The sequence below is a fragment of the Pinus tabuliformis genome, chromosome 6 (genome assembly GCF_031772625.1).
Source record: "Pinus tabuliformis cultivar Carrire ecotype Pingquan chromosome 6, CPIR1, whole genome shotgun sequence".
Lineage (NCBI taxonomy): Eukaryota > Viridiplantae > Streptophyta > Pinopsida > Pinales > Pinaceae > Pinus > Pinus tabuliformis.
The window spans coordinates 1,295,202,241-1,295,222,590 of NC_142292.1; the positions used below are offsets into that span (position 1 = coordinate 1,295,202,241).

The 20,350-nt window shown below is 42.5% G+C and overlaps 1 protein-coding gene across 2 annotated transcripts in view; it reads right to left on the minus strand.

Moving 5' to 3' along the window:
- The window catches only part of LOC149263356 (uncharacterized), a 186,367-nt gene extending 171,023 nt beyond the window's left edge, over positions 1-15,344 (minus strand). The window contains exons 1-2 of one of the 2 annotated variants that reach the window (XM_089426163.1): positions 15,084-15,344; positions 14,699-14,977 (exon numbers count right to left, since the gene is read on the minus strand). In XM_089426163.1, the coding sequence (XP_089282289.1) occupies positions 14,699-14,977; positions 15,084-15,229 (425 nt within the window). In that variant the 5' untranslated portion in view covers positions 15,230-15,344. Of the gene's footprint in view, positions 1-14,698; positions 14,978-15,083 lie in introns of those variants that run through there. The other variant, XM_089426167.1, reaches the window with a different exon arrangement.
- Between the last annotated feature and the right edge of the window lie 5,006 nt (positions 15,345-20,350).

The following is a 20,350-nucleotide window of genomic DNA, read 5'->3' on the forward strand; positions in this document are numbered from 1 at the left end:
ACAATGCACTGATGGCTTGGTGCCCTGGGCTCCCTGCAAGTGAAGCACAACTTCCTCCTCCTGAGGTCCTTCCGTGTCTCATCATCCAGCTGCCCCCGCCCCTGGGTGGTTCTCTGAGGTGGAGGTCTAGTGTCATGCCCCTTCTGTGGAAAAGGGGTCCATGCAGGGAAAGAAGCTCTAGTCTTGGGGATGGTCGCCTGTAGATCTCTAGTGCACAAAACTACCTCCTGTAGTGTGGAGGGTATGTGTGACTTCACCAATCCACGCAGGGGCTCAAGTAAGCCCTCAATGAAGGTGTATACCCTCCGAGCCTTTGATAGATCCAGAACCATCACTAACACTCACAGAAACTCTTAAATATACTGCTCTCGGTTGCCTGTCTAGCGTAGTTGGGTTAACTTCCTGAAATGGGCCTTCGGATCCCTCTGGTCAAAACGTTCCACCACCCTCCTGGTGAAATCCTCATAAGAAGCCACATTGGCATGCCTCAGGGTGGCCAAGCCATGAAACCACTAGTCATGGGCTTCCCCCTCCATGTGCAGCATGGCCATCTTGATGGCTTCCTCTTCTGTCATGCGATTGAGCTGGAAGTAAGTGTCCATCTTCTCAACCCAAGCCCTAGCAGTGCAATTGGCAGTGCCATCGAATGTAGGGAAGTATATCCTCCCTATGGTCCTTTGCAGCTCATAGCTCTGTGTACCCTGACCTCCATAGCCCTTGCTCTTCTCATTCGGCTTGAGCTTGCAGAAATCTCTGAAAGAGCGTGCTTCCCTAAAGTTTGCATCCATAGATTGCCACTCTCTGAAATGATCTCCCACCTGTGTGAGGTCTTCACCCCTTGCTAGTACGAAAGAGGGTTGTGAGGCTTGAGTTGGCCCACTAGTTGATGGGTGTTGTGCTGCTAGTGAGGGGTGATCGAATGGCTGGGAGGTTCCAGAAGTTTCCCCAAATAGAAACCCTCTAGGGGTGGTTCTCTCTCTGTTCTGCATCTTTATCTCCTCCAGCATCTCTTTCTGGCCCTTGGTTAAGTCATTCAAAGCCTTCAGGAGGCTGTCGAAAGCCATCTCTTCCCTTCTCTTGGGTTCCACCATGTTCCCCTCTTCTACCACTGCTTTCCCCCTGTCCTCCATGTCTGGAGTAATCTCCAGATCTCTTTCTCTACTCCGGTACCTCTACCTTCTGTATGTGATGTTTTGCTGGTCCCCTTCTCTCATAGGAGAAAATCCCCACAGTTGAGCCAAGACCTAGGCTCTGATACCACTGTAATGTTCCTATGTAGGAATACAAGTGATATACAAGCATACAATCAGTTCAGCAAACAGAAAAACGAAATAGACACTAAGCACCCATGGAAATGTTGGAAATAAGGAACTGCTAAGCCATTTTATTACTTCTTCAAGAGCAAAATACAATAGTAAATAGAATGGTGCACCTGGGCTTGTCTCAATGGACAAGCATGACCAAACCCAGGTGAGCAATAGTTGAACTGAAGGCTGCTACAACTGTTGCACCAAACTGCACTGCGTTGCCCAGAAAACTGCTCTTTCTGCTGACTTCGAAGGGCTGGAATCACTACTTCCCGTGCTCAGAAAATTATGAGATTCGAGCTCCTGACTCCTTGGCCTAAACCCAGAAAAACCCACGAAGGAATTTGGTTGGTTCAAACTTCTGAAATTCGACCCCCAAGGAGCCCAACTTCAGTTGCAACTGCAAAACTCGGCCTGTTGGATTCTGACTGTAAAACCTCCTGGAAAGTGTCCAAAAATGTTGGGTTGATCCCTCCTACAGATCTCCTGACTTCCCAGATGAGTTTCCGGGCTGTAGCTCTTGCCCTCAAGACCCACGAAATTGTTGAACTGGCCCTCTACGTTGTCTCCCAGGCCTGGAATTCGAACTGTTGGGTTGCTGGCTTCTTTGGCTCCAAAACTCTCACTGAATGTTGGCCTAATGTTGTCCTTCAGATTCCTTGGCTCCTCCGACAAGTGGCTGATCCAATGTGGCTCAATCTCCCTCTGTGTGTTCTCCTTGTGGCCCAGAAATACGCATTCCCTGAGTGTAGCTGAGTGATGGCGCTGTAGAAACTCCCCTAATCTCTCGAAAATGTTGGTGGAACTGCCTTCCTAGGGCGGGAACTCAAAGTCCCCCGAAGGTAAGGTTGAATCTCCTGCTTGAGAGATTCGTGGTTGAACAACCAGTTGACTCGGCTAAGCAGCTGAGCAAACAGTGAAGTAAATTCGATATGCAAGGCGAATGAATGATCCAAATGAGAGCCTCCTCCTCCTTTTGTCTTCGTGGGCCTTCTTTGCCTCATCTGGGCCCCTCCAATCAACATTTCGAATTCCCTCTAAGCCATTCGAATGGCCTAGTTCGAATTCCCACGTGGGTGGTCCCCACCTTCCACTAGCAAACAAATTAAGCCGAAATTTCTCCTAAGTCCCTAAGCTGAAATTGTTGGGTCCTTTTCCTTAGCCAAAAATGTGCAAAAATGTATATAGATGACATGTTACAAATGTGTTTGAGAAGGAACATGACAAGTGGGACCTCCCCTAATGGCCCAAGGGGTATAGGAGGGGCACTACTTGGGAAGCCAGGATTGAGATAGCGCAGCCCCATCTCTCCCTATTCCATACTTACCACTTTCCATCTCACATTACAAATCCTATTCCACGTCCATTCTTTGGGTTCAACTGCCCACTGGTTCGTTGGGATTTGACGCCAACACATCCTCATACCTAGGTAGGGCCCGGAAATGTACCCTGGGAAGTTGATGCAGCTAAAAGAAACAAAAAGAGCATATGATGACCACAAGAAAAAAAAAAAAAAAATCAAAATGCAAAAGATGATTGAAACTTACAAATTAGCATGTGGGCAAAGGCCAAGCATGAGCTCTACCTCAATCATATGGCCATCACCCGATTCCTTGGCCAATGTTTCCCTATCTCATAGAAAACAAGAAACCCTTGCATGTCCCAACCCTTGATGGGCGATGAACTATCCCATCCCTAAGGGGGTGATAACTACTATACATCATACAAAGAAGGCTTCCATTCCTTGAGCTACAAGCAATAATACAAAGAAGAATCAGGAAAAAGTAAAAAGCATTTAGAGGGGTGGATAAACAAAGGCCGAAGTAATTCATGCATCCACAATTGCTCCCTCCTCACATCTATACACCCAGGATGAGGTATTCCATCATAGTCAGTCCCTTTGAGTCTTGAGCATGGCATTTGGCCATGAAGTCTTTCCCCTTCGTTCCATAATTATTCACATGGGACCTATTGATTGGACGTTGTACCAATGACATGTCACTTCCCCTTGGGGGTTGAGAACACTTAATAGGATCGTCTATTAACCACTTCTACCTAGGGAGGTAACACCATTACATGACTAAGGCCCCAATTTTGGAAGAGAAGCCTTATATGAAGTGTTAATTTACCCATTTCTTTCAAGTTTAATTCATTTAGATGCAATAATGATTAAATGTACCTAATCGTGAAAGTTGTAGCACTGGATATTGTGTGTAATTGATAGGTGTTTCCGTCTAGGCAACTTAATTGGGGTCCAGGTCCTACAGAGGGATATATTGACACCTGCAAGTGATGCGTTGAGAGCCATAGGACTCTAGATAGTTATAGAGCGTCATTTGTATCCATGGGCACCTTCAGCACCCATAGAGCTCCTGCGCTTTGCCCTATATAATTTATGGGATGATGCGCCTGGACCAACATGCCCCCAATTGGCTTAGCAGTACTACATGGTCAGGTAGTTGATCCAAGGCCCAAATGAGGTTTGTCTCATACCTTGGGACATGGGAAGGCTAGCACCATCTTTAGTGCACTCAACATTGGAGCAAAATCGGGCATATTGACCGAAGGGGGACTCATGAGACCCATTTTCTGCCCCAAACCAAAAATTAGGGGCCATGAGATGATTTTGACACAGATCTAGGGGCCAACCCCTAGAAGGTGAATTTAGAGGGCCTTCTACACAAGTTAAGGCACTCAAGGTCCTTAACACAAGCCCTAAGGAGGTATCCTCTAGCATGACATCAACAATTCGACTTGCACATGTGGAGATTTATTTTATTTCACAAAGGCTACTAGGTCGGCTTGTGGCCTAGACTACTGTTTTCCCATTATTTTAATTGTTGGAGGGGCTAGTAGGCTAATTAGGCATTCGTATGGCTCATACAAGTATAGAAACATATCATTGTAACTTCTCATCATCACACCCTTGGATTTTCAGCCTCATTAGAGGAATTTAGACTTGTTCTCTTGTGGACGAATTGGATATCTTGGATGCATTTTGATATTTGGAGTAGATCTTGGATATTCTTTGGAGCTATTCTTTGGTCTAATGGATGGAAATCTTGCATTTTATCTTGTAAGTGCACCTAATTGTTGAAAAATTATTTCTCAATGTCTAATGTATGGAATAATTGATTCTAGGTTATGCTAAATTGTGCACTAATTTGTTGAAAATTAATTGAATTAACTCTAGGTGAATGTTGCATGCATTACTCATACATAAGATGTAATGAATTGCTCTAGCGGTAAACTCTTAGTAGCTTTCCCTTGAAATCCATTTTTCCATTCAATAGGTAAAAGTTTGAAATTTTCTTGCTAGGGCATCAAATTTCAGCCTCTATAGAAACATTTTTGGCTAATCTATCTCATCCTTGACTCCATTCTCCCAAGGGGCAAGAAACTGGTCCAATTGGTTGGTGATCATACTCTATTCTTATCCATATTTTCTCCCTCCTAATTCAGCCCTTTCAAGACCAAGCTAGGAAACTAGGGCTTGGTGTGAATCCCTAGGCAAGTAGAGTTTTGGTGGTTGGAGAGCCTAAACATCAAGGGGATAGTATTTGCCACAAAATCTATCCTTTTAGTGGGCATCCACTTCAATTTCATCCATAAAATTTCTTGCCCTAGTTGTTTTCCTAAGAGGGAAACCCTAGTTTTGCCTTGCTTCAACTTAAGGGCTTTCTTAAAGGTTTCATCAACGTTGGCATTGTTGGAAACCTTTTCTCTTAGCCTTGACCTTCGAAAACTCCAGCACTCCTCAAATTTATCAAACCCTAGGTCTTGTGCCTTCTTTATCAAACCCCGGGTCTTGTGACTCATCATAGAAAGTGAATTGTCTCCCTGTGGAGCCTTGAACCTAAATTGTGCCTTTCTTGAAGAGCTCCTAGTGAGGTCATCTTACATATTAACCTTAGAATACCTAACATAAGTGATCTCTTTCCTACCGAGACTCCTCCCATCAGTGAAAATCCATAAAGAGCAAGGGGTTTTGGCTGTGGTGATAATGGGCCACTACCCCATTGTTGTCCCTTGGTCTAGTTTATGCCTTGTAGGATTTCCCTCTCCAAGGCCCGCTAGATTTTGCGGAAACATTTTTGGCGTCGTTGACGAAGACATGAAGCGTGTGTCTTGTCCCCATATGACCATATAGATCCTTATTTGGCGTCTCCATTGTAAGAACGAAGCCCTTGTTCTTCATTAAACATCAAATTCAATGCTTTTAGGGTGAAGCAAGCATCTCTCAAGGCATTTTGAATTCACCCTAGTGACGACACATTTTAAGATTATGAAAGTTCGCATGGGTCACTAGAGGGGCCTCTTCTACATGTTTCATAACGATGATCCTCAACCATGTAGTCATGATGTCACCAATATCCAAGAGAAGCTCGATGTCCATCTTAAAGAATATCTTGGGAGCCATGGAATTCATGAATCTCCCCAACACCTTGAAAAGGGGTTGTGGTTTTTCTCAAGGTACAATGACCTTGTATCGCCTTGTTCTTCCCATAACAATTAAGGAAATATAAATTTGCCATTCATCTCCTCCTACCATTTGAAACATGACTCTGAGAATATTGATGAGGAACATATGCTCAAGGTTGCGCTTCATCGAAAGTTTATGAGCTTGATTGTTGAATTTTCCATTCTTTCTTTGTAAGAAAGGATCCAATGGCATGGGTTGGATTCCTCCTTTCCCTCCTCATCCATGATCCTTGATGCATGGTTCTCTTATTTTCCCACCTCCCACCCTTGTCATTCATCAAGCCAATCTAGCAAAGGAGGATGTGATATTTTGATGTCCTATCTCACAAGAACTCATGTGAACAAAAGATGCTATATTATCTAATGATATGTTGGTTACATTGGTTTGTATGACTATACTTAGCTCATGCATCGTATGCTAGCATTGCATGATACAGTAGGTGCATCACATATTCCTTTGCATAGCTAATATCATCTCATGTTCTCATGCTAGAATAGATTGCATTTAGATTAGATTTGCACTTACTCTAGATTTACTTTTCTGTATGGCTTTATTATTTTGATGAACATTGTCAATTACCGTACGCCCAATGCACATGCTCCCAAACAGTTGCATTGTAGTGTGCAAGTTACAAGTCTGTTGTCCTAGGAGATTGTTGGAGTTCTCGTGAGCTCCTAGTTCGAGTACATGGATCATGTGCTCTATGATGAGCTCATGTCCCAGTTGGAGCCAAATGTTAACCATCAAAAGTCGGTGACCCTATAGGATAAATTTTCCTCCCTTGATCTCTTTCGGTAGTAGCCAACATCCCCTCAAAGCCACTAGTAGGCAATGTGATGTGCCATCCATATCTCTGCCACCTACATCAGTCATATGTTTCCTCGTCTATTTGCCAAGAGCACATGTTGGAAGGTGGGCTTCTGATCAAAAGGTACTTTATTCATTTTGCAATCGGGCGCTTATGCTTGTTTGTATTTGGGTATTTGGACATGGATTATAGGGTAGCTTGGAAGAAAGCAAGGTCTTAACCATGATCTTGTTCCCTCACCTTAAATGGGGGATTAACTTTCAATCCTAGTCCAATGGGACATCCCCTAATGGCCCAATGGGTATAGGAGGGGAACTATTTGGGAAACCATGATTGAGAAAGCGTAGCCCCATCTCTCCCTATTCCATACTTAACACTTTCCATCTCACATTACAAGCCCCTATTCCACCTTCATTCTTCAGGTTCAACTGATCACTAGTTCATTGGGATTTGTGTAATGTCCCTTCCTAAAATAATTTTCCTTAAGTTTGTTTTCACAATTTTGGCATTTTTGTTGACTATGGGACCCACAAATTTTTGGAGAAGGACTTAGGAAAAAGGGGAGGCTGAAATCTTTTTTCTAGTGGAGCGTGGGGACCACACGCATTGGTAAAACACACTTGCCTAGGAGGAAATTCGAATTGCCAAGGAAGGGGGTTCAAAAGCTTGTTGGAGGGACCTGCATGGAAAAAGGCAACACCAAAATTATAAATAGAAGAAGCTCAACCACTTTTGGGGTCTTTTGTCAATCATATTTTCTATTGTTGCTCGAGCTGCTTAGTCGGGTCACAGTGTTGTTTAGCACAGAGTTTTCCAAGGGGAGAGCTCACCCTTCTTTCTGTGGACTACGAGTGCCACCCTAGGGAGGTAAGATTGTGCCAAGTTACAGAAGAGTTTGGAGGGATTCAGAGTTACACACATAGCCCTTCTCTCAGCGAATGCATATTCCAGGAGGACACAGGAGGGGATCACGCTTTGCTCATTTTAGCTATCTTCCGGGTGGTGTTTGCCGAGAGAAATTTGACATAGGAGCTTCAGGGGAAGATCAAATGGTGAGTTTTGGGGCAGGAAGTTGTTGATTGGAGACAATACGAATTTGTACATCCAGGGCCTGTGGAATAGCCATTTTCTAGGCACGCGTGGGAGTCTGAGGGGAGTGCTTTGGAGCTGGGTTTTGCCAGGAAAAATAAGGAGAACTTTGTGGTAGTGAGACTCGGCATTTTGGGAGTGATTGGAGGGATTTTTCAGGGAGTTTGCAGATAGGCTGTATTTTCCAACCATTGGAGGAGGGCGTGGTAGTTGGGGCCAAATTTTGAGGGTCAGAACCAGACCAAACCCTTTATGGGTATTGGTGCTTGGGCTATTTAAGAGGAGCTTGGGGCTAATTTTACAGAATTTTCTGAGCACCAAAGATGGGCTTTCCAGTAGTATCTTTCTAGCAGGCAGTGCAGTTTTCTGGGGCAACGCAAGGCATCATTGGAGCAACTCATTCTCTCACTTGGGCATTCTATTTTATCAATTGGGTCTTGTCAAGCTTGCCATTGAGGAAAGCCCAGGTGCACTCCTTCCATACCATTTTACTCTTGCTCCAATTATTTAATATAATGGCTCAATTGACATCTCTGAAGTTTTTATGGGTGTTCACTGAATTTTCTGAATTTTTGTGTTGCATGTACTATTTTGCTTTGCATATCATTGTTTTTCCTAATTAGGAACATTACAATTTCATACCCACACATCGTCATACTTGGGTAGGGCCCAGAAATGTACCCTGGGAGGTTGATGCAACTAAAAGAAACGAAAATAGCATATGATGGCCACAAGAAAAAGAAAAGAAAAACCAAAAATGCAAAAGATGGTCGGGTCTTACAAATTAGCATGTGGGCAAAAGCCAAGCATGAACTCCACCTCACTCATATGGCCATCACTCAGTTGTTGGCCAATATTGCCCTATCTCATAGAAGACAAGGAACCCTTGCATGTCCCAACCCTTGATGGGCGATGAACTACCCCATCCCTAAGGGGGTAATAACTGTTATACATCATACAAAGCAAGCTCTCATTCCTTGAGCTACGAGTAGTAATACAAAGAAGAATCAAGAAAAAGTAAAAGGCATTTAGAGGGGTGGAAAAACAAAGGTCGAGGTAACTCATGCATCCACGATTGCTCCCTCCTCACATCTATACACCCAAGATGAGGTACTCCATCATAGTTAGTCCCTTTGACCATGGCACTTGGCCATAAAGTCTTTTCCCCTTTGTTCCATAATTATTCACATGGCACCTATCGATTGCACGATGGACCAAGGACATGTGTTAAATTATGGTATGTTCTATGCTTAGAGCAGTTTACTTCTTTTCTTTTTATTAGCCACAGATTAGCAATCACATATACATTAAGTAAAGTGCAAATAAAACATTAAACGATCAACAGAAAACAAGCCAAGACAAGAGACACAAGATGTGGTGGCTAGCTAGGGACAAACCCCAATGCGGGGAAACCCTTTGATCAAATCTTCTTTTATCTTCAATAGTTCAGCAAAGAGAAATAATACAAAATCAGAATTCTGTAATTTTATATCAACGGCAACAAACCCTAGATCAGCAAAGTCAAACTTGGTCAAACGAGTTGAAATTGACCTCCAATATGCTTGGTCAGTTTCTGGTCAACTAGCCCTAGAACAGCTTGAAGAAACAGCCCTTGAACAGCCCCAAAAACACGGTCAAACTGTTGTTGACTGAAGTCAACCTGCTGCCCAAAACTAGGGCAGTCAATGTTGGTCAAACTTGTGGACGGATTACCTCGAGTTTTGTGCCAAAATCTGCGGCCTGCCTAGGAGAGGCAGCCACACCAAAACCGCACCCTTGATGAGCCAATGCTTGGTCAACGCAGGTCAAAGAGACCTTCATCAACTATTGCATCCTCCTTTCAACGTCCTCGCCCTAATGCGTCCTCCTTCTTCCCACGTGTGAGTTGCTCCTTGTATAACCTAAAGCTAAGGAGAGAAAGAGAAGAATGAGTGAGATGAGATGATGAGAAAATGAATCAACCTCTCTTGTATTTATATGATTCACTGGGCATGTGTGCCACACATTTAACTGTTGGCCGACCTTGACAATTTGTCAAGTAAATACAAATAAATTCATATCTCCATAAATACTTGTCGGAATCGGATGATCTTTAGATCAATCCTACACCTCTCGACAAGAGGAATCTAGGAAAAATATCAGCTGCCATAAATGAGGTGACCCACATGGAGTTTGGCCCTAGTTGCCAATTTTAACACTCCCTCTCAACTAGGGAGAACTCCATCTGCAATCCGTCTGACCGTCGCTACTATCCCAGCCATCAAATGCACTGCTTGGCCTTGCTTTACTATGCTCTGCTCTGCTCGAACTATGAAGAAGAAGAAATGATCGAGGATGTATCATACCATCCTCCACTGACCCGAAGTCAGTCTCAGAGTGTGTCATACCACTCTCACTGATCCCAAATCAATGGAGGTCATCCTAGCATAGGGAGTACAGTAGATACAATGATGCGTCCATCGATAGTACTACTAATGGTCCCTAACCTCATTTCCCTACTCATTGATCAGATGAGAGGTACTTCCCATGAGTCCCAGACTGCATGGGTAGGATGCCTCGACAGGAGAACTAATCATCCTGTCCACAGGAGAACGAATCATCCTGTCCAACAGTCGCCACAGGAGAACTAATCATCTTGGCCCACAAGAGAACTAATCATCCTATTCCACAGTCGCCACGGAGAACTAATCATCCTGACCCACAAGAGAACTAATCATCCTGTTCCACAGTCGCCACGAAGAACTAATCATCCTGGCCCATAGGAGAACTAATCATCCTGTCCTACAGTCACCACGGGGTGTCACAGGGGAAGATTGAACCTTTCACCCTGTACATAGTGCACCACCAGGGGATGGTGAGTCGCCCTGTGGTCGCATGTCGCTCCAAGAAGTACCCCGCGCCCCACTGGAACTCCCAGAGCTTAATACATCATACTTGACCCTCATAAGAGGGTCTCTGAATGACACTAAGTCGTTCTCGGAAAGTCAAGAATTTGACCTTTCCCAGAGGCTTCGTCAAAATGTCGATGACCTATTCATCTGTATTGATATGTTGGAGCCTTATTGCTCCTCGCTGCACCATATCCCGAATATAGTGGTACCTGATATCGATATGCTTGGAGCAATCATGAAATACGGGATTCTTTGATAAACGAATCCCGCTCTGGTTATCACACAGGATCACGATGGTATCCAATGTAAATCCAAACAGCTCACTGAAGAGCTTTCGCAACCAGACCGCCTCACAGGAGGCCATACTAGCAGCGATGTACTTTGCCTCGGCGGTGCTCAAAGCCACCGACTTCTGCTTCCTGCTCATCCAAGATATCGAGGCAAATCCCAAAGAGAAACAACACCCGAAAGTGCTCTTTCAGTCCACCACACTGCCTACCCAATCAACATCGGTATATCCAAGTAGTCTCACATCTCCGGCAGTGTATCTCAACCCATGAGTGATTGTGCCACGAAGATATCTCAACAGATTCTTGGCACCAATCCAATGTGTGTGGTGAGGCTCAACCATATGTTGACTCAACGTGTTGACTGCAAAGCATATATCCAGACGGGAGTTCACCAAGAACATCAATGCTCCGACGAGTTGACGATACTCGGTAGCATTTCGTAAAACAGGTCTAGCAGCACTACCGCTTAACTTCTTGAAGTCAAGCTCCGTCATGACAATCACGGGCTTGTAGTCCACCATGCCAAATCTCTCCAATATCTTCACCACATATTTTCCTTGAGATAGGAAAATCTCCCCTGGCTTCTGCCAGACTTCTAGTCCTAGGAAATAGTGCATCAATCCTAGGTCCTTCATCTCAAATTCAAAAGCCAACTCCCTCTTACATTTGTGAATGAGAGGGTTTACACCTATTAAAAAGAGGTCATCAACGTACAACACTAGTTTGAGAGGATTGTCATCTTCAACCTTAAAGTAAAGGTTAGTGTCAGCTTCACTCCTAGTGAATCCCAACTTCATCAAGTAGCTATCGATCCTCCCATACCACGCTCGAGGTGCTTGCTTCAGCCCATAGAGGACCTTCTTCAACCTGCACACATGAGATTCTCGATCTCAAATCCTTCGGGTTACTCCACATAGACCTCCTCTTTGATCGAACCATGCAAGAACGCGGTCTTCACATCCATCTGATGTAGGTTCCATCCTTGCGAAGCAGCAAGGGCTATGATCTAGCGAATGGTGGTATATCGGGCGACAGGTGCAAATATCTCGTCATAGTCTATACCTTCCTTCTGAGAGAAGCCACGAGCGACAAAACGAGCCTTATAATTTTCCGCACTTCCATCAACCGCATGCTTTATCTTGTAAAGCCATTTCGAAGTGACAACTGCTTTGTCCTGGGGTCTAGGGACCACATCCCGACATCGTTTTTCATGATGGACTCATATTCCTCAGTCATAGCATCCTTCCATACCTGATGCTTGACAGCTTTTGTGAATGACAAAGGCTCATTTTGGATGATCGTGCTCATGATGGTCAAGTATCCCTGATACCTGGTTGGCTTCTTACTTTCCCGAAAGGTTCCCCTGGGTGCAACGTGCCCTTCAGCATCATCAAGTGTCCCCCTTAGCCATGAAGGCCTCTTCCTAGAAGAGGAAGGCTCTTGCGGAGGGGGATCAATAAGATCCATAGGTTCTTCCACATCGGGCATCGTCTCATCTTCCTTTTCCTTTGGTTCCCTGGTGTCAGCTTCTTTAGATCCCCTTTGAGTAGGAAGATTGTCAACTTTGCTAAGAGCCATATCTTCGTCAAAGGTGACATCATGGCTAATCTCGATTTCCCTTTGACCAGCCACATAGATTCTATAGCCCTTAGTGTTTTCGCTATAGCCCACGAAGATTCCTTTCTTTCCAGATGCACCCAATTTATTCCTCTTCTCCTTCGGCACATGAAAATATACAAGACTTCCAAAAATTCTAAAATGAGATATGTCAGGTTTCTTACTAGTGAACATCTCTTCAGGAGTGAAGTATAGCACAGACAGCTTCCACAATCGTATGATTCTTCCTTTCCGCCACACCATTCTGCTCAGGAGTATATGGTGTTGTAGTCTCCCTCTTAATGCCAGCCTCTTTGCAAAAGTCATGGAACTCATTGGATTCATACTCAGTGCCATTATCAATCCTTAAGATCATGATCTTCTTTTCGGTTTGATTCTCGATCAAGGCTTTGAAGTGGCGAAACCAAGTGAACACTTCATCCTTATCTTACGAGAATAATCATCTGTAAAAGTGAGGTAATATAAATATCCTTCCAAAGAGTTCACAGGCATCATTCCAGATATGTCTAAGTGAACCAACTACAATATATCGGAGGTCTTGCTTTAGCTTGAGGGGAATGGTCCCCTTTTGAGCTTCCCTCAGCACGTCCAGGACATACACCCTCTTGCTCTACTTGGAACTCGAGCATCCCTGTCAATATTTGTCTTGCATTGGGTAGAGCTTTATAATGAAGGTGAGCAAACCTCTGATACCATAGTTCGGACTGAAGTGATGTGTCACAAGACATGACACCCAACGGACTTCCTCCAACTTGATATAATGAATCGACTCGAAACCCAAGAGTGAAAGCTTCCTTAAAATTCTTTTTCCATACACGTACCTTGCCATCAATGAAGGTTACCTTGTAGCCTTTGTCCTCCATTGCCAAAATGGACACCAGGTTCTTTTTGAGATCAGGTACATATAGGACTTTTTGCAAATGAATTGTATTACCCTGATTCAATTGAAGAGTGACATTCCCTACGCCTTTCACGGGATATTTTGCATTGTCCCCAAGAACAATTTCCAGGTTGGTCTCCTTTTCTATCAGATTGGAGAGAGCTTCTTTGTAGCCAATGAAGTGCCTTGAGGCACCACTATCAATAAGCCAATTTCCCAGCGAATCCGGGGGAGCAGTAGTAGAGAGGGCCAGCCCAGACAAACCCCCGCAAGTTTTTTAATCGACTCGTGATTTTATCACGATTTTACAATTTAATTCTGATTTTTCCACTTTCGAAAAATTCGCCAAAAACCCGGCTGATAAAATCGTCTGGTTGAAAAACTGGCGATTTGTTGATTTTATTGGAATTTAACCCTGATTTTGGTAACACTGGTCCAAAGCAACTAAAATTTGCAACTAAGATGGGGAAATTGGGTAGCACTGAGAGGTCAGCCAGCAAAGAGTAAGAAATAAGGTTAACTTAGAATTCAAGATCTCAAACAAAGGTAAGGCTTGAAGCAACTATGCGGTGGCTTATGGGATCCAGTGCATTAACACTGATGTGATAGCACCCTCCTAGCACAACGTATTAGCAATAATAAAAATTGTAAGTTTCCATATGTAGTATTTCCCAAAAACCTTATGTGGTGACCATTATGCTCTCCATGGGACTCTCACCTATAATGTTGGTATGATTGCATCCGCCTAATGTGGCAGCTGAGCCAAAAAGAACGGTTGTAAGTTTCTGTAAGCAGAGTTTTCCAAAAAGGTAAAAAACAATGTCGTGGTTGGCCTGCTTTCCATGGGACTCTCTTCGAGAACTCAAAAGTCCTCACAACCTTCACAAGGCTGCCTGCCTGGACTCCATAACAAGTTGAAGAAGAAGAAGTCATCACAAAGAAGAAAGGAATAGCCAGCCTTGGCCTTTTTGACAACTTAGTATTTGAATTTTGATTTTCAGAGAAGGAATAGCCTCCCTTGGCCTTTTGACAAAATAGTTTCAAATTTTGAAATTATGTGCTCAAATTATATGCAGATATCTGATATCTCTTATGCCTAATTGCCCACTGGTGAAGAGGTTCAATTTTCATGAAGTACATTTCTAACTTTGTCCACCGACCACTGGGTAAAAGTAAAAGCCTGGATGTAGGTGTGAACTATTATTCGAGCTAATAAAAAGTATAATAGCGTAAACAGCCACTCGCCAAAACAAAAATCACCTAACCCAATGTTTTTTAGCCCCTTTCACATTTACTCATATGGAGTGGGGGAGCAGATGATTGCAGTAAATACCGGTGAGGTAACGACTTGAGGAACTCCCATCTGTCCCGGTAATCATCGTCGTCCTGCTCCTGCAGATTTCTCGCCATTTCCTGTTTGTAGTGGTAGTTTCCCTCTGCCCTGCTGCATAATGATGGTAATGATAACACCTCAAGCTCCTCAGAAGGTGCTTCCTGGTGTTGCTGCGTTTCTTCTTCTCCTCCTACCGATGACATTTTCTGAGCAGCACAATTTGGAGATGGGCAGAAGTGAGGAGATGTAATGTTACTCCGAGTCTTCGTTGTCTTCGTTCTGATGAAGTATGGGCATTAATAATCGAATCCACCGTAAACAAAACAGATAGACAGATAAGACAACGAAGTGGCAGAGAGAGATGATGATGGAATGAACAGTGAACCTCCAATTAGAGAATGCTCCAGAGAAAGGAGCATTTGAAGTCCCGGAAGCAATTCCAAGGCGCCGATGAAGCAAACACTTCACAGAGCAAGTGAGAGTTCCCTGCAATGAACGTCCAATTCGAGAATGCTCCAGAGAAAGGAGCATTTGAAGTCCCGGAAGCAATTCCAAGGCGCCAATCAAGTAAACACTCGACAGAGCAAGTGAACGAGTTTCCAGCGATCAACTATAAAGGGCTCGCGAGGAATTTCACCTATCTCATTTCTACATGCTTTCCCTATCCCTTTAATATAAAAAATTATGAAATTGTTAAACATTAATACTTCTTGAATTACCTGGATAATATTATTTTTTTAATCAGTGTTGGGTAAAATTTAGTCAGAAATTTAGAAGAATTATGGAAAGCGTAAATACCATTTATTCAGATTACAGATTCTGAATAAATAAATAAAAAATTACCTCATTATATGCATTTATATATTAAAAATGCAATATTAACGATGCAAAATTGTTATTTTGAAATAGAATGTCTAAACATATAGAGGTATGGTAATTGAAAATAGATATCATATGAACAAAAACTTTACGGAGTATTATATCTTTCCTACGTTCAATTTTTAAGAGTTTATTTGACACTTTAAAGTAGGTATTAGGTATGACATTTTAAGGCAAATATGAGAGCATTTGGAGATAGGGGTTGAAGTTATGGCTTATGGTTATTAATGTGGCCATATTGTAGTGTATAGAATTTGTATTTCGTAATTACAATGTGTTGCGTTTTAGGATAGAATTTGTATTTTGTAATTTCAATGTGTTACATTTAGGACAATGGGAAGGATACTTAAGTTCAAGAGTTAATATGAAGGATTTATTTCTACATGCTTGAGTGTAAGAGCTTATATGAAGGACTCTTACATGCTTGAATGTAATAGTTAATAAAAAGGATTCGTTCACATTTTTGAGAGTTAATAGGAAGGATTTTGACATACTTGAATATAAGAATTAATAGGTAGGATTCTTTAAAATTTGAGTGTAAAAGTTAATTTTCTTTTGTTACCCAATAGCTTATGGTTTAGAAATGTGATTTTGAGATACTTTAATTTAATTATGTTATCTCTTTTAATTAATTTTTGGATTTTATATGCATATAATCATTATATTATTTGTCATCCATCTTGATGCTTTTAGAGTGGATAAATTGGAGGAATTAACTTACAAGACCATTTTTAACAATGGGTCACAGTTTGACGAATTGGAATTTGAAACCTTCCATAAACAGTTTGAGGCATTAAATGGCATTTTTGGGGGAGTAAAACTTTATTACTTAAATGTCTCACCGCCAATTGCTATTCTACACTCAAATTCCTTTCCAACGGCATAAGAAATACCTCAAACGAAGTTTGTATGCAAAAGTTATGTCACCCAAAAGTTGACCTTCCTATTTTAACCACCATAATTCGAGAGGATGTCACGTCGACCCATATTATTAATGGAAAAGGAGGTAGACATGTGATCATAATGAAGAAAATTCTACAAGAGTCAATATTTAAACTCTAGTTAAGAGTTGGAGTCAAACTTAACCACTAGTAGTCTATTGGGCATTGTGATTATCGGCCCACTGGGAGAAAAGGGGTTTTATTCTATTCAAGCATTTTTGTCCCATAGATGAGAAAAGTAGCTAAGAGTGGATAGAGATAAAGAAAACAAGGAGGTTTGTGTATTGTAGTATCCCATGGGCCACGGGTTTCACTCCTTTGTACTTGCATCCATTTCCATCTAGAGAAAGAGGAAGCACAAAATCATCATCTTCCAATTGGGTTTTCTCCCGTAAGGGTTTCCCAGATCATCTCTTGTGTTCGTTGTTGTTTGTGAGTCTTATTTCTCTGTTCTCTTATTGAAAATGGCAACAAGAATATCTTGAATTAATTTTCCCTTGAATTAAATTAGGAGAAAATTGTAATTCCACATCACAAGACAACAAGAATGAGTTAACTAAGCTAATTTCACTTAGTTGGCTAAGTTAATTCGAGTTGAGGGCCTAACTTGAGTCATGTAAAGTGGTTTCTAAATGTTAGGAGCCTAGGTTGAGTTTAATTTGAGTTGTAATAATTTAAATCAGTTAACCTGAGGTAAAGTCAGTTAAACTAGTTCCAATTGTTGGACGAACTAATAGGAGGTCTAGTTTTGTGGTGCATCTTCAGTGTTCAACCAGTTAATTGATAAATCAGCTATAGTTAGCTCATGCATGGATGAAATTTGATTTACCCAGTTGAGATTGCAGTTCAAGGTTAGTGTACTATCAGTTGTATAATTCTCTGAGTTGTACAGGTGGTGCATGTAGTCAAAGAAGGGCTTATAGAGATTGTGCCATTCTAATTGGGAATTTGGGGCTAATTCCCAAGGAAACAACATAAGGAAATAGGAGCTTGGCAGGCAGCAGAATTGGCTAAGTATTGGCTAAAGTCAGCTTGTGAGGTAGTGAGATAGATTATCCTAGTGCAAAGATTGTTCACGCTTGAACAAGAATTGTATTTATTCTCTATTTTCTAATCTAATGCAATACATATAGGTTTTGAGCAACAAGCTTTCCCCTTAGATAAATCTATGAGCATGTGTGATTGATTCTTGTCTCGTGTTTATGTTTTAATTTCTCGATCAATTAATTTCTTTTGTTGATGAGTAGAGTAGATTCAAGTCTTTTATTTTAGCATATTACACAAGCAGTTTGAATCCACAAGAAATTTCTACATAGTATTAGAGCAAGAATCATAATAGAAGAGAAGAGAATTCGAAGTTTGTGTAGGAGGTTCAAATTACAAGATCAGTGTTGCAAGTTTTTTCTAGGACTAAGAAGATGACTTCCATCGAACTCAGGCTCAAGTATACTTTGGAAGGAACCACAAATTTTGTGGCATGGAAGATCTGTATGGAGGTGGTATTAGATGATAACGGGCTACTAGATTACATCAAGATAGATGGTGTTAAACCCCCAGCAACTGATGCCCAGGATCTCGCTCAGTGGAAGAAGGATGTAGATAAAGTGAGGAGGATCATATTAGAGGGAGTTTGAGATCATATTGTCTCGAATCTCCATGGGAAAGAAACTCCATTCGCCATGTGGAAAACATTTACCATAGGAAGTTGGCACTGAAGGACATTCTTCGTAGCATCAAGATGCAGAAGGATGAATCAATTCCACAATACTTTAGCAAATTCACACATTGTTGTGATGAACATGGCAGGGTCGGTATTACTATTCTAGAAGATGATATGGTTGATCTAGATTTAAACAAGAACGCAACAAATTACAGAGATAACCATAAACACAGAGATGCAGTGGAAATAATACTTCATTTCATTAATGTAAAATACTGAAATATGCTTACAAACAGAGATGGAAATAAACCAGCTAGGGCGATGGTAGCTTATCTCTGAGAATAGATGTGGTGGCTACATGCATCTGAACTGTGTTACAATGAGGCTTGAAGGCCTATTTATTGTTGAGAAACAATGGAAAACCCTAAACATCCAAAAACCTAACCCTAGAAGATGAAACGCCAAACTGTGGGCCCCGTTTTGGGTAGATTGGTACATCAACTTCCTGGGGTCGTAACTTTGGAAACCGATCTCCATTTGACGCGTATAATAGCTCGTTAAAAAAATCTATCCGAGAACTATAACTTTGGGAAGAGCAATATTCGTCCAGACCACATGTTGCTCCCATGTTTCCCAAAAAAACGTTGTTTAGGGCCTCAAAACGGCTCCGGAAGTTCAGGACTCGAAAAACTGCTAAAAATAGTAAATTGTGCTACAAATACGGAAACTAAAAAAACTGAAAGAGACAGTTGTGGGGGTCCAAGTGGGATAGGTGTGTGGCCACCAACATCCACCTAGATCATTTCTCCCCCCTTAGGAAGCAATGGTCCCCATTGCGTTGAGTTCATCCATCTGCTGAACTTGGTCCCTGGTGAGTTGTTCTGCAATCTCGGATGTGTCCAGTAATGGTGGGAAGCATTGTCGAGGGCGGTACACATTGAACACTTGGTGTCGGCAAAGGAATGGAGAAATGTTGTGCTCCAAAGCATTGTTTCCCACAACCTTGGTAATGCTGTAAGGACCATGTCGGAGTGGTCTAAGCTTCTGATGGGCTCTTGTAAGGCATTCTTTCTACATATGTAACCAAACTTTTTCGCCCACCTGAAACTTGTGTGCTTCCCCTGTGGGTGAGGAGAATTTGTTCCTGTGTTCTTTCATGACCGTATCCCTCTGTTGCTGTTGCATGGAGGAACCCTTCACGGGGGTCATGGATGTGGCAACGATCTTCCCCTTACTTTGGGAGCGAACTAGACAGAAAAAGAATTTCCTAGTATGGGAGATGAGCTTGCTGCATTTCTTAGCAGTGATCAAAGAGGTGGCGGTAGGTGGGGCTACCTCCAGTATCCTGTATAATGTATTACCCAAAGAAATAATAGCGCAAGGCCTTGACTCATACACAGCATGTCGCCTCCACAAGTATGGTTGGCCTAATAATACATCGCAAACATCCAGAGGTGTAACATCACACAATACCTCGTTTGTGAAGGGTTTGATGTTGTAGGGAAGGCGGCACTGCTGGCGAACTCGGAGATCTCATCCTTGGTGAAGCCACCCGATATTGTACGGTTGTGGGTGTGGTGTAGTTGGTAGGCCCAACCGCTTCATGACCTCTGTTGAAATGAGGTTCTTTTGGCTGCCACTATTGACAATGAATTGCAGCGGCGAACCCTTCACCCACATTTGTGAGTGGAAAAGACGCTCCCCCTCCTCTGGATCTTCAGGCTCATTCTTCTAGATCTTGGCGGTGGCAACAGTGGCACTGGGCTCATCTGCTTCCCTTTGCCATTCCCCTTTTTGGGTTCTGACTCAGGTTCGGAACATGCATCTGATTCTGAAGCCTTCAACTCGACCACCAACGATTGCTTGGTCCAACACTCACTTGTGTTGTGAGTGGGGCTCTTATGGAAATCACACCACTTTCATGTGTCCTTCTTCGACTTCATGGTGTTGTTCTTTTCCTGCGGCTTCGACAGGTTGTCTTGGGTCACCCTGCCTTGGCTTTGTCCTTTGGTATTCGGATTTGCAAATCCAAAGTCTTACTTCTTTTGTTTAAACTTCTGCTCAATTTTAATAGTGTATCGGTACGTCGTGCCGAGCGAGGAGATCTTCAAGAACTCCATCTCTTCCTGGATGTACCTATGTAGGCAGCCACGGTATTTGAGTACCAAATGT